At 37.2% G+C, this 14,124-nt stretch overlaps 2 protein-coding genes across 2 annotated transcripts; one reads left to right on the plus strand and one right to left on the minus strand.

Moving 5' to 3' along the window:
• The first annotated feature begins 61 nt into the window (after positions 1–61).
• On the plus strand, positions 62–8,703 carry LOC106771141 (phosphoinositide 3-kinase regulatory subunit 4). The gene is made up of 11 exons (XM_022782737.1): positions 62–612; positions 1,473–1,595; positions 1,699–1,744; positions 1,907–2,067; positions 2,665–2,744; positions 3,074–3,179; positions 3,393–3,569; positions 3,650–6,760; positions 7,078–7,325; positions 7,402–7,501; positions 8,254–8,703. The coding sequence occupies exons 1-11, from the start codon at positions 340–342 to the stop codon at positions 8,428–8,430; spliced, it is 4,602 nt and encodes a 1,533-aa protein (XP_022638458.1). The 5' UTR covers positions 62–339; the 3' UTR covers positions 8,431–8,703.
• A 562-nt stretch (positions 8,704–9,265) lies between these two features.
• Positions 9,266–13,996, minus strand: LOC106775461 (probable glutamate carboxypeptidase LAMP1). The gene is made up of 12 exons (XM_014662588.2): positions 12,645–13,996; positions 12,196–12,263; positions 12,023–12,104; positions 11,832–11,924; positions 11,593–11,745; positions 11,411–11,479; positions 11,068–11,155; positions 10,559–10,651; positions 10,328–10,416; positions 10,100–10,216; positions 9,879–10,019; positions 9,266–9,600 (listed from the first exon to the last, which is right to left on the minus strand). The coding sequence occupies exons 1-12, from the start codon at positions 13,596–13,598 to the stop codon at positions 9,418–9,420; spliced, it is 2,130 nt and encodes a 709-aa protein (XP_014518074.1). The 5' UTR covers positions 13,599–13,996; the 3' UTR covers positions 9,266–9,417.
• Between the last annotated feature and the right edge of the window lie 128 nt (positions 13,997–14,124).

The raw sequence follows: 14,124 nt of genomic DNA on the forward strand, positions 1-14,124 counted from the left end.
CAATCTTAAACCAACTGATTTAGTTTAGAATAGAAAAGCTACTGAAAAATTTGACTGAGTCCGAACGAAACAGTTTAGTCCACCGTATCACGTTCAAGTGAACCGAACCGGCTATTCAGAACCGTACGTAAAGAATCATTCGATTCCATTGCGACACTAAATATTTTGCTTCATTCGCAACCTCGTTTGCATTTGGAATTGGAAGTACCTTCCAAACAAACACTCCAAATAATAAATAATAATATTAATAATCCGAAACTTATTTATTTGTTCAGCTGAGAAGAATAGCGAAAGACAATGGGAAGCAGTAGAAGCACTTAATCGCTAAGTGGAAGCGCGATGGGAAACAAAATCGCGCGCACGACGCAGGTTTCGGCGTCGGAGTATTACCTGCATGACCTGCCGTCGACGTACAATCTGGTTCTGAAGGAGGTGTTAGGTCGCGGCCGTTTCTTCAAGTCTATTCAGTGCAAACACGACGAGGGTTTGGTACTCGTCAAGGTCTATTTCAAGCGCGGCGATTTCCTCGATCTCTCCGACTACGAACGCCGTCTCTCTCAGATCAAACAAATCTTCACCTCCATCGATCACCCTCACGTTTGGCCGTTCCAGGTCTCCGTCTGCTTTATTGAATCAATTCATTCCGTCATTTTTATATTTAATTATTTTGATTAATTAATCAATGTATTAGTTCATTTTTAGAATTTTCGATTTAGTATATTTTTGAAAAATTGACGTTATACGAGCTAATGTGATTATAGGTGAATGCTTATATGTTTAGTTCCGCTTTGATGATCAATTTTGACTCTGGAATTGATTGAGTTGAAGTACCTTTATGTGACTCTTGCATGAATAAAAAAAATTATACCGAGTGTTCCTAGTAAGCATGTTTGGTGACAGCTGAAATCTACAGCTGTTTTTTAGGGAAAGAAAAGCTGTTTGCAGATAATGCTGTGTTTGGATCAGCACTTGAAAATTGTAAAAAAATAAAAAATAAAACTGAAAAATTAGTGTTTTTTTGCTTCTGCAAATTTGTAGCTTATAATTTTCTTTTCCCTTTCAGATTTATATAAAAAACTGATTTTGTTTTTTGTTGCATTCAAAGGAAATTGTTTTAGACCTCTTTCAGCAAACTTACCCAAATAATAATTATTTTATTATAATCGGTTGTTAAAAAGACATATAATTTATTATTAGAATAATTTTATTTTTGCAACTGTCTCAAACACACCCTGTTTGGTTTGTCGTCCAACTGCGTCAAAGCATAAACAGCTAGTATTAGCTTCTGCGTCATTTTTGTAATTTGAAGTGTCTTTAAATACTACACAACTTGCTTTTAGAAACAGACATAAAATATAACTTAAAGGATAATTCATTTTGGGAAATCTATTTTTGTTCATAATCAATTTTGTTGGCATTTCCAAAATCACGCTATTGTTTGGAACTGAGCATGTGAGAGTCTTGTGTTGCAGTTTTGGCAAGAAACGGATAAAGCAGCCTACCTTTTGAGGCAGTATTTCTTTCATAATCTGCATGATAGGTTAAGCACTCGACCTTTTCTTTGTCTTGTTGAGAAGAAATGGTTGGCTTTTCAGGTATTATTCATCGTTCTTTCCTTATCTACTGTTTTAGTTAGTATTGGGTGGAGCTGGAATTGGATTTGTATTTATTGACTTGTTGTTTGGGGGTAATGTGCAGTTGCTTGTAGCGGTAAACCAGTGCCACGAGAATGGAGTGTGTCACGGTAAGTTTTGATTTAACTGAAGTCCATCCTTTAAAGATGTGCACAATAAGAAAATGGAGGACAGAGTGGAGAAGGATTTATTATCTGATGATAATGTACCTTCTCTTATCACAGCTTGACTGTGCATTGATGTTATTTGTATAAATTTGGATTTTGTTTAAGGTGATATCAAGTGTGAGAATGTGCTGATTACCTCCTCCAATTGGCTTTACCTTGCTGACTTTGCCTCTTTCAAACCCACATACATTCCATATGATGACCCATCTGATTTCTCTTTTTTCTTTGACACTGGTGGACGAAGACTATGTTATCTTGCACCTGAGGTTTGTTCTTTTTCCTTTTCTGTCTATTTCATTTATTTTTTGTTGTATATCTTATTTCAATTGTTTGCTCATCCAAGATGCATTTTTGCTGCAACTGAGTTGGAAGTTAGATCAACAATATATGTTGTTAAACTGTTAAATATGATATTACTGTGTATATTCTCTTATTCCTTGTTTTAATCGGTTAGAGGTTTTAGGATAAAGAGGCAAGTGGAGTGCTTACTATGTAACCCTCTGTTTAGAGGCTTAATTTAATTAAGTATTCACCACAAACTTATAAATAAAACACTTCTGTGCTTGAGAATTGAAGCTAACATGAACAAAAAATCTGTGATGATCTTAGAGGGGCAATTTATGTACTTTCTTTTTGTTGATTTAACAATTTTGACCTTTATTGCACAAAGTTTGTTGTGATCTTTTTTGTTTTATTCAAATAGAAAATGCAGTTATTGACAAAAACTGATAATCCTTTTTGTTCCACTGATTACGTGTTTTCTTGTTAGTGTCTACTTGTTTATACCTAACATGATTATGTTACTAATCTTCTCGTTCTCTCTATTTTTTCTTTGTTCATTATTTTTGGGGCGTTGCTTTCAGAGATTTTATGAACATGGAGGGGAGATGCAGGTGGCACAAGATACCCCCTTAAAACCCTATATGGATATATTCGCGGTTGGGTGAGCATTCTTTTTCAACTATCTATGTTTTAGGCTGGAAATAGGAATATTTATGCACATGTAATTTAATTAACTTATTAGAGCAATGTAGAAAATAATTGATTGGCAAGGACTTATACTGCTGTAATTATGGTGAGGTAGAGGTAATATTTAATTCTGCTGTTGATTTAGTTTTATGTAAACTTATGTTTAACCTTGACTCTCTAGGTCTATTTTGTGGAAGCAATGACTAATGTGGTGTTGTAGTTATATCATGTTCTGAAGTACTATTTTCTTGTTATGCTTTTGTTCTTTATTTTCTAAGTTGAAATATCATTTTATATCTTCAGGTGTGTAATAGCTGAACTTTTCCTTGAGGGGCAGCCACTGTTTGAACTGTCTCAACTTCTTGCTTATCGCAGAGGGCAATATGATCCAAGTCAACACCTTGAAAAAGTATATACATACATAAATACATACATAAATACACACACACACACACACACACACACATATATATATATATATATATATATATATATATATATATATTTATGCATGCACTTGTTAGTCTTGTTCGGTATTCTTGTAGTACCATCAGTAGACATATGCTACAGATGCTCATGACTCACTTTTTAATATTTTATATGTATCCTCTATGGGGTGCAGATACCAGATATTGGAATCCGTAAAATGATATTGCACATGATCCAATTAGAACCAGAGTCCCGATTTTCTGCTGAAAGATATCTGAAGGAATATGCTGCAGTTGTTTTCCCGAATTATTTTTCACCATTTCTTCATGATTTTTACCGTTGCTGGAGTCCTCTTCATTCCGACATGAGGGTATACCTATATGCTATCATTAGGGATTTGATACTTTCGGTAACTTGATTTTACCTGATTGCTTTGACTATTCTGTGTAGGTTTTACTATGCCAAAGTGCTTTTCCCGAGATACTTAAACAAATGATGAACAATCAGTCATCTGATGATGTAGCTGCTAATTCTGGGGAGCTTTTGGAAGAGATGGTTGCCAAAGGAAGTGTGAGTTTCGTGAAGGATTCAATGAGGAAGAGAGATGACATAGGCAAAGGCTTAGTCCATGATAACTATGAACTTCTTGGTGATATTAATAGCCTACTGAGGGATGCTAAAAGAAATAATAGTCCATCGGATGTAGCAGGAAATGCACATAATTCAACGTTCCCTGAAAATCTAACAAATCTGCAAACCGGTAAATTGCTTCAAACTATCTCCAATGCTTTTCGAGGAAATGATCATCCATTTTTGAAAAGTATTGCCATGGATGATTTGAATTCATTGATGTCTGAGTATGATAGTCAATCAGATACATTTGGAATTCCTTTTCTACCTTTACCAAAGGATAGTATGAGATGTGAAGGCATGGTGTTGATAACATCTTTGCTGTGCTCTTGCATTCGCAATATCAAGTTGCCTCACCTGAGGAGGGCGGCTGTGCTCTTGTTGAAGGCTTCTGCCCTATATGTTGATGATGAAGATCGTTTGCAGCGTGTTATCCCATATGTGATTGTAATGCTTTCAGATATAGCAGCAATTGTCCGTTGTGCTGCTTTGGAGACTTTGTGTGACATTCTTCCCTTAGTGAGGGATTTTCCTCCTAGTGACGCGAAGATATTTCCTGAGTATATTCTTCCAATGCTTTCTATGCTTCCTGATGATCCTGAGGAAAGTGTGAGGATATGCTATGCCAGCAATATAGCTAAACTGGCACTGACTGCTTATGGATTCCTGATACACTCAGTAAGCTTGAGTGAGGCAGGTGTCCTTGATGAATTGAGTTTGTCACAGAAACCGTTGACATCATCCAATCAAACTTCTGGAAGAATGAAAAGGATAAATGGCGAAGTTCAACTTCTGCAGCTGAGGAAATCCATTGCGGAGGTTGTGCAAGAACTTGTTATGGGTCCTAAGCAAACCCCAAATATAAGGAGAGCACTTCTTCAGGACATTGGCAAACTGTGCTTCTTCTTTGGTGTGAGACAGAGTAATGACTCTCTTTTACCCATTCTTCCTGCTTTCTTAAATGATCGGGATGAGCAATTAAGGACAGTATTCTATGAAAAAATAGTTTATGTCTGCTTTTTTGTGGGGCAAAGAAGTGTAGAAGAATATTTATTACCTTATATTGAGCAGGCTTTAAGTGACATGACGGAATCAGTCATCGTTAAAGCTGTAGAATGTATGTCTATTCTATGTAAAAATGGTTTCTTCCGTAAGAGGACATTACTTCAAATGATAGAACGTGGCTTTCCTTTATTGTGTTATCCTAGTGAATGGGTACGGAGATCGATTGTCTCTTTTATTGCTGCTAGCAGTGAGTGCCTGGGTGCAGTAGATTCTTATGTTTTCCTTGCTCCTGTTATACAGCCTTTCCTCCGCAGGCAACCTGTGTCTCTTGCATCTGAGAGGGCTCTGCTTTCATGTTTAAAACCTCCAGTCTCAAGACAGGTTTTCTATGAAGTCTTGGAGAACTCTAGGAGTTCAGACATGTTAGAAAGACAAAGAAAAATATGGTATAGTTCTTCACAGTCTAAACTATGGGAAATGGATTTACTGAAAAAAGGAATTGAAGAGTTGGACTCATTAAACAACTGGACTGACAAGCAACAAGGTCCTGGGGTTCAACAAACTGTCAGCACTGGCTTCCAAGAGCCAGGGATAATTGATTGTGACAAAGCTGAGGCAAAATTGAGAGATATGGGAGCCTTTGTGCATAATGATAGCAATGCTGCGGGACATCGTGATACTCAATGCATGGAGAAGTTACAGTTTTCAGGATTTATGTCACCAAATTTTAGTGGTGTGAACAGTTTGACTTATGAAAAGCCATCAGAAGGCATACCTCTGTACTCCTTCAGTGTGGACCGGCGGGGAATGGGAATTCTGCCTGCTGCAACTGATCCTCCACTGCCAATGAGTTCTCTGGGTTTTAGTTCATCTGCAATGCCCTGGGTTAACCCACTAAGCACGTCCTTTAATTTGGCTAGTTCAGTTCCAGCACCAAAGCTTTTTTCAGGTTCGTTTAGCATCAGCAATGGCTCTAAACAGTTCCATCGAGTGGTACATGAACCAGATGCCAGGGAAAATGAGACTGCCTATATTAATAGCACGTTTCAAGATTTGGGATCATCTGCTAATGTTCAAGGCACTTCAATTGCAATGGAAGATGCAACTGCCCAAACTGATCTATCAGGATTTCCATCCCATGCTCGAGCTTCCATTCCTGATTCTGGTTGGAGGCCCCGTGGGGTGTTGGTTGCACACCTCCAGGAGCACCGATCAGCTGTCAATGACATTGCTATATCTGCTGACCATAGTTTCTTTGTGAGTGCATCTGATGATTCAACAGTCAAGATTTGGGATTCCAGAAAGCTAGAAAAAGACATTTCATTCAGGTCTAAGCTAACTTATCACCTGGAGGGAAGCCGAGTGTTGTGTGCAGCAATGCTTCCAGGTTCTGCACAAGTTATAATTGGAGCGTCTGATGGATTTATTCATATGTTTTCTATTGATCATATGTCTAGAGGTCTAGGAAACGTTGTCGAGAAATATTCTGGCATTGCTGATATAACAAAGAAGGATATCAAAGAAGGTGCCATACTCAACCTATTGAATTGCCCTGTGGATAATTATACCATTATGTATAGCACACAGAACTGTGGCATTCATCTGTGGGATACTAGGTCAAATTCCAATACCTGGACTCTTAGAGCTACTCCTGAGGAGGGCTATGCTTCGTCTCTGGCATCAGGGCCTTGTGGTAATTGGTTTGTATCAGGGTCATCCCGGGGAGTTATTACACTTTGGGACCTGAGGTTTCTTATACCTGTTAATTCTTGGCAGTATTCTCTTGCTTGCCCTATAGAAAAGATGTGTCTCTTTCTTCCTCCTTCAAATGCTTCTTTGTCTTCAGCTGCCAGGCCCCTTGTTTATGTGGCTGCAGGTTGCAATGAAGTTTCTCTTTGGAATGCAGAGAATGGTAGCTGCCACCAGGTATGAGGTTAACTATTTTTTCTGTATATAAATATTAACAAGCTAGATGTGCTACAACAAGATGAAGTGGCAACAAATATTCCAACTAAGTTCAAAGTTTTTTTATGGAAGTTCTGTCATTTGTTTTTCTCATTAGTGCTCTAGATGTTGTGTAACATAATTTCTTATGGGATGGTTCCATAAGACTTACTACATGATCTGTGTATCCACATGTCTATAACCATGATGTATCATGTAACCATTTTGAATCATAGGTATTATTTCATATTAGTAATATTCTGATTGTTTTCTTTTACAATTAAAAATTCTTCTCACAGGTCCTAAGGATGGTCAATTACGACAGTGATGCTGAAATGTCTGATCTGCCTTGGGCCTTGGCTAGACCTTCAAGTAAGCCAACTTCTCAATCAGATCTAAGACGGAATGTTCATCGCAAGTATGGAGTTGATGAGCTAAACGAACCACCTCCTCGTCTTCCTGGTATTCGCTCATTACTTCCCTTGCCTGGGGGTGATTTGTTGACTGGAGGCACTGATTTAAAGATACGTCGGTGGGATCATTACAGGTTTTGTGCCGAACTTTCACTATTTGCTTTTCTTGCAAGAAGGGTCTGATTGAATATTTTGTCTTGTTTGTTGCAGTCCTGACAGAAGTTACTGTATTTGTGGACCAAACTTAAAAGGAATAGGAAATGACGATTTTTATGAAACAAAATCTAGTTTTGGGGTGCAAGTTGTACAGGTAATTTAAGTTTCCGTTGATTGTGTTTTCAAGCTTCCTAATTGTCGTGTGCATTAATATTTGTTTTGAGGGGGAGGTTTTCAATCACAAGAGGTAGAAAAGCTGGGTTATGGTTTGCACGGCTGAATAGAATATCAATGTAGATACTTCAACTATCCTTGAGATATGGCCCGAGTAGTTAGCTTTTGGTTGGGTCAGTTCAATCATCTTTTTTTTTTTAGCCCAGGTGTTTTCTGTCCCATCTTCCAGGGATAGCCAATGATTCCTTTGCTGAACAAGTCAGGAAATTAGACATACTCAACTATCCTTTTTTTAATATTTTCCAAAATAATTACTTTTCATGATTTTCTTAAAGAAGATTATTGTTCAAAGTTTGTCTTCCTTCACAGTTTTTCCTTGTTGAAACTTTGAGAAAATATTGCTATGTATGACTTGTTATAAATCAAATTGAAAGAGGCCATTTCTGTATAAATGTCTTGCGTCTTGTTAAAGTTTTATTTATTTATTTATTTATTTATTTATAATTTTGAAATAATGTTGAGGAGTGGAACAAGGGAAAATAAATAGGCTTACTGAGGGGATCAATGATAGGATGACAGATTAAAGCATGGGTGGCAGAAACCGTTTTAAATCTTGGTTCCTTGTTTTCCCGGTGAATATTTGACGGGTTATATTCACTGGGCCTTCGTAATGCTGTGGAATTGTTTACAAATAGAAGTAGCTAAATTTTTATATTTTACTCTTATAAACAGGAGACAAAAAGACGTCCTCTTACAATCAAGCTGACAGCAAAGGCAATTCTTGCGGCTGCTGCCACTGATTCTGCTGGTTGCCATCATGACTCTATTGTTTCTTTGGCTTCTATTAAGTTAAACCAGAGACTGTTACTTTCAAGTGGTAGAGATGGGGCCATCAAGGTTTGGAAGTAAATTTCTGAAGTTCATTTTGGTTATTTTGTACATAAGTAGGCTCAGATCTTAGTTAAAATTGTATATAAATTAAGTTATAGGAACTAACCCACAAGGTAGTCACTAAAGCCCGTTTCTGTATATATTTTTTCATTTTTCTGTACACCTAATCTATACCGTAGGCATTATGAACAGGGAATTATTTGTAGTTTCATTGACCTTATCTTTTATACCCTTGAGTGTTAATGACACGACACAGTAATTGGTGATATTACGTTTGTATAGTTAGAAGCAGATTTCGTCTACCAATTGAATACGTTTGTGTTCAATATGATGTTGATAATATAACGTACTACCGTTTTCCAGGAAAAAGTTGCGATTTTGATATTTTTAGAATCACCTCACTTTAATTTGAAGGTGTCTTACACTACGAAGGGTTTCTCTTTTGATGTTTTGTGGCACCCAATTAATTTGTTGCCATTGATCAATTCATATGACGATAACACCAACGTTAATTTCTTAAATTTCATATCTTCCAAAATATGTTTTCAGCGCAGGCGTGTCAGCCTCCTTAAGTGCGATAAGCAAAAGTGGTTAGGATGAAAATTCCAACCTACTTTTGACGATTAAACAATTTCCTTTTTCAATAATAAGTAATTAACTTAAAATGTCTCATCAGTTCCTTTTTCTAATTCACGTATGGCCAAACTCTAGTTTGTGCCATATCTGTCATCAGTCTTTATACTTTAGACAAAAAAACAACAATCTTCTGTATCATTTTAACTTCTACCAGTCGCCAAGATGTTCAGGAAATATACGCAAGCAAGCATTGAATGCAAAAGTGATGACAGGGACGTTTCATTGCAAGGTTCACATCAAGAAACGTAATATTTACAAACACCATGAAAACGATTCAATGAGAGGTGAGGATTTATGCGTATATACATACATTTATTCTTATGGAGATGTAATTTACCATGAATTGAAAATGTACAAGTAAATTGATATTCATGTTAGCTGACCGACGAGAACTAGCGAGGCATGTTTAATGACTCTAGAGACTCTCCAAACTTCGTGCTGTACAAGATGCCATGATTCTGCAGTATGTGTATTTTTGGCCATTTTAACTGCATCATCTATTCCAGGGAAAGATTGAGAGCCGTAATCATTATGTTTTGATGGTCCATAGATCTGAAAATGGAATGAAAGGGCAATAATACTTAATTTAATGTTTGGATAACTTACACAAAATGTTTCTATTAGGTAATTACATCAAAACTATAGATAATATTGCCAAGTTTTCTACATTATCTCCATCCCTTCAATTTCATCATCTCCTTTTAACTTTCTTTAGGTTGAAAAATTTCTTCAATTTCATCTTTACTAGTAGCCTTGGTTTACACTAGCTAGACTCTACACTTGCTTTTACATAATATTTACATAAGCAATCAGAAATGAGAAAAACTTACCAGATGTTTATACCATGACATTCCAAAAAGACCATCTCTGTCAGTGAATGCCCGCTCAGCCATCATCAATCTATCATTCAGTTCTCTCACTTTCAAGTGGTCCTTCTTCCATGTTATCCAACTTTTGCTTACCTCTATTTCCTGAATAATCACGTTTCAATGTTTTAAACAAGAACCAATATATATGCTATTGGTCATTTAGAAAAGTACTCTAAGCACACCTTTCTCTGCTCATTTATCTTGATAGCTGCTTTCTCAAGCTCCTTAATAGACTTGAACATAGGTGACAAATTTATGTCTTTATTTGAAATCTCATCCTCCAGAATCTCCATGCTAAGCTGTGATTTTAATATTTGGTGTTGTCAAGTAGCTTTCATGCTTTCAAATAAAATTCCCTGAGCACATTCTTTGCATAAATTGCATTAAAACACCATCTAATGTAGGCACACCTGGAGCTCCTTAGCATAAGATAGATAATCAAAAGGTAGGAATTCCTCATCTGCTAACCAAAGTGCCACTAGACCCCAAACACTTGCAGCTGTTTTTTCCACAACACAAGCAATTATTAGATCAGTGCTACAGAATAGTGATAATCATGCAGTAAACAGTGAGAATTAATTAAAGCTTATTCTTCTATAGTGAAACATGGTAACAAAAAATTCCCCTCTCTTGTAATCAACCTGCAACATGCCTTTGAAACATAGGATCCCCGAATTTTTCCATCCAGACGAAGTCATCATAGAGAGAATGGTATACTGGGTATCCTGCAATATCTGAATGAAAAGGAAGTTACAATAAACACTTGGTACAAAATGTTATTCCTTCTTAGGCGTCACATACTGAGTTTACTTATGTAGTTGAGCTCATTGCTCAGTTGGATAAGGCTCCTAAGGTACCTAAATCGATTTTAGTTTATGGAGAAACTCTATGTGTTTTATCTTATTTTCTTCTCTTAGAACTACTTAGCTTATAGAGAAGTTTATTCAAACATGAACTTTGACGTGGGTTGAGATTGTTTGACACAGCAGTATATGAAATTTGAATTGTTATTTTCTGAATTGAATATTATGATTTCTTTCTTTCATTTTGTTACGTACTTGACCAGAAAAATGACATCATGGTGGACATGAGAATAATGATACTATACATCTACATCTCAATGATCAAAACAATGAGTTTTGTCTTTTACCTCCTCCAAAGGCTATGTCTGCAGCTGGAATTCCTACATGTTGCAAGAAAGAAGCATAATCTGATCCTCCACCCCCTAACCTCCCAAACTTTCAAGTTTCATCGCACAGAAATAGTTCATTAGCATATAAAAAATAATTAGACATTCAGATTGTACCACTCCAAAGTTTAATCCCCAGTGATTATTGGCTAATTGTTAAAATTAACAGCAAAGTAAATTGAATTTGTCCACTCTGCAATGCTGATTTGATCTTCCCTCTGTCTACAGTCTCTCCTCAGCCAAATCCCGATACAATTAATTGAATTTATAACGTAAAGATGGAAGCAAAAAGCAATATGCTCACCAGGGGAGAACTACCAGAACTTGTCCAAGATTCATAAATGCTCTGTGATGAGTTATCAGGGTCTTTGACCTGCATAAGAATCAATACTTACAAAGTGGTTGCTGCCATCATCATGTATCTTATTTTTCTGATTATGGGAAAAATAGCTTATTCTATTATTTTCATATCAGCTTTGGTAATACCTCCTGTGTTGCTTTTTTGATCAATTCATCAAGCTGTGGAGTTGCACGGACATTGAACCCCGGTCCACCAACTATACAGTCAGCATTCAAGTAAGCAACTGCTTTTGAAGCAAGAATTTCTCTATTCTCCTCTACCCATTCAGTTGATCCTATCTGGAGGGAATAATCATATCAAACTTTCATTTGCTTCCTAAAAAGAAAAAACAATGAGGAGAAACAAGAGAAGTAAAGAAAATTACAAGGCCATATTCCTCAGCATCCCAATTGCATAATAGAATTGTTCTTCTAGGTCTCCACCCTTTTTTCTGAAGCTTCCCTAGCCTCTGGGCTACCTAATTTCATGAGATACGTCACTTGTGCCATTGGCTCCGTTTTTTTCAGTGGTTTGACATAAACAGACAAAACAATGCCTAACACAAATCCTTGTTACCTCAAGTAGTGCTGCAGTGCCACTATTGGGATCAACAGCTCCAAATGTCCATGCATCCCTATGGTTACCTAGTATGACAAATCTACAAGCAATTGCAAAAGTGACTAAACCAAATGTGTGTTTTCATAACATATCTCGTATCTTGTCCTACTAAATGAAAATTGATGACATACCTATCAGGCTCTTCTGCCCCTTCAATTGCACCAATAACATTTTGAATTGTGGCTATAACATCCTGCCCCTGAAAACCAACATCCAAAATTCCACCAGCTGCTCGATTAATCCACCAATCAGGGTGTTTTGCATATGACATTTTCGTAAGCCCATGATTGGTAAAAAAGTAGTTTAAAAGAAGAAAAGAAAGAATGAATTACTTGCAATTTACAGCTATCAAATTAACTCAAACTCCCAGTAAATAGTAAAGATCAATAATTTGATACCAACATGGTGTTTTACAGTTGGAAAATCATCATGTCCCTTAAACATGTGGCTAATGATTCAACTTTCAAGTCTGTGTGCATGAAAGATTATCTCTCAAGAGAAATCAGTCCCTTTAATCTCGAATTTTCCGGGTTCGCCAAGTAAAAAGTTGAGACAATTAGACAAAAACAGATAACAATACCATGTAACTAAGGTTGAGAATTCCTGGTCCTGGTCCAAGCCTGTAATGAGGAGCATCCTTGCTTCCCTGCCAATCATCCTCTGCAACAGGTCCACCAAGTGACATCATTATCTTCTCCCCATCAGCAGCTGACACAGGCAATGAAGGTATCAGAGGAACTTCACCTCTCTTCTCCACCTCCTCCTTGCTCAACCTCTCACAATCTCCACCACTACTTGCCCAACCAGGAGTTGTGGGGTCCCCTACCCCACCATACACTGTCCCCACCTGAACACCACTTGGTGGCATCCACTTCTCATCAGGAAACCATTTTTCCTCACCACCACCACCACCATAGTCCTTTCTATCCGAATATATCACCACCCCAACAGCACCTTCCTCATAAGCATTCTTCACAATGTCCCCTCTATATATCTTCCCATACCTTGCCAACACAACAGTACCAGAAACATTCACCCCATTTTTTTCCTTCAGAGTCAAATAGTCCTCCACTCTTCCATAGTTCACATAACACACAGGACCAGCCACACTTCCCGACTTCGCATACGCGTGGAACGTGGGGGCAGCCTCCTGTGCCACGTCAGCATAAGGATCACCCTCGTAGGTTTCTTGCTGGAGAGTGAAGGTGGTCGGAGGTTGTGGTGGCGGGTTTGTCAGAACCAACGAACGTGACAAAGGGTATGTGAGGAAAACCTCGTAGGATGCTATGTGTGATGGTATGTTCGAGGATGTGAAGACTGAGACAACATATGAGGCAGCTTCAGCGTTGGCTTCAGAACCTGCGAAGTGTGGTCTGCGGGTGAGAGTTTTAAGGTGGTTGGATATTGAAACATTGTCTGAGAGGGAATCGGATATGAAGAGAGAGTGGAACGTGGATTTTGGCGTTGGTGTTATCAGAAGAAACAAGTAAGAGGTGGCTATGGCTAACAACGTTGTAGAAGTGCTTGTTATCATGCTTAACTCTCAGGAAATTTGAATCTTTTTTCTTTTTTTCTGTTTGATGCACTTAATCTTCAACACTGAGCTTCTCTGGTGAGAGAGAGATTGACATGTTGTGATTGGTTTTCTATATAACGTTGTGACATTAACGAAACATGATCTAACTCATAGTTGAGCTGGTAAAAAAATCAAATCTTGGACTTATGCAGTTTTACCATGGAATTGAAAGAATTAAAAAATGATTATGATTAGAATATCGGAGATGGTTTTACGGTGGTTTGAGTTAGTTTGGCGGTTGTGTTCTGTGGGTATTCGCCTGAATGGGATGGATATGATATGAACCTCTAATCTGTTATCAACAACTCTTGTATCTGTATGCGGAGAAGGTAATCAAAACTAATTCCAAAAATTTCCAATAAAGACATACAAATACAAACATTAAAAAAAGTACCATTATACGTCACATCATTTTGGGTCATATATATATATATATATATATATATATATATATATATATATATATATATATATATATATATAT

This window comes from Vigna radiata, chromosome 1 (genome assembly GCF_000741045.1).
Source record: "Vigna radiata var. radiata cultivar VC1973A chromosome 1, Vradiata_ver6, whole genome shotgun sequence".
NCBI lineage: Eukaryota > Viridiplantae > Streptophyta > Magnoliopsida > Fabales > Fabaceae > Vigna > Vigna radiata.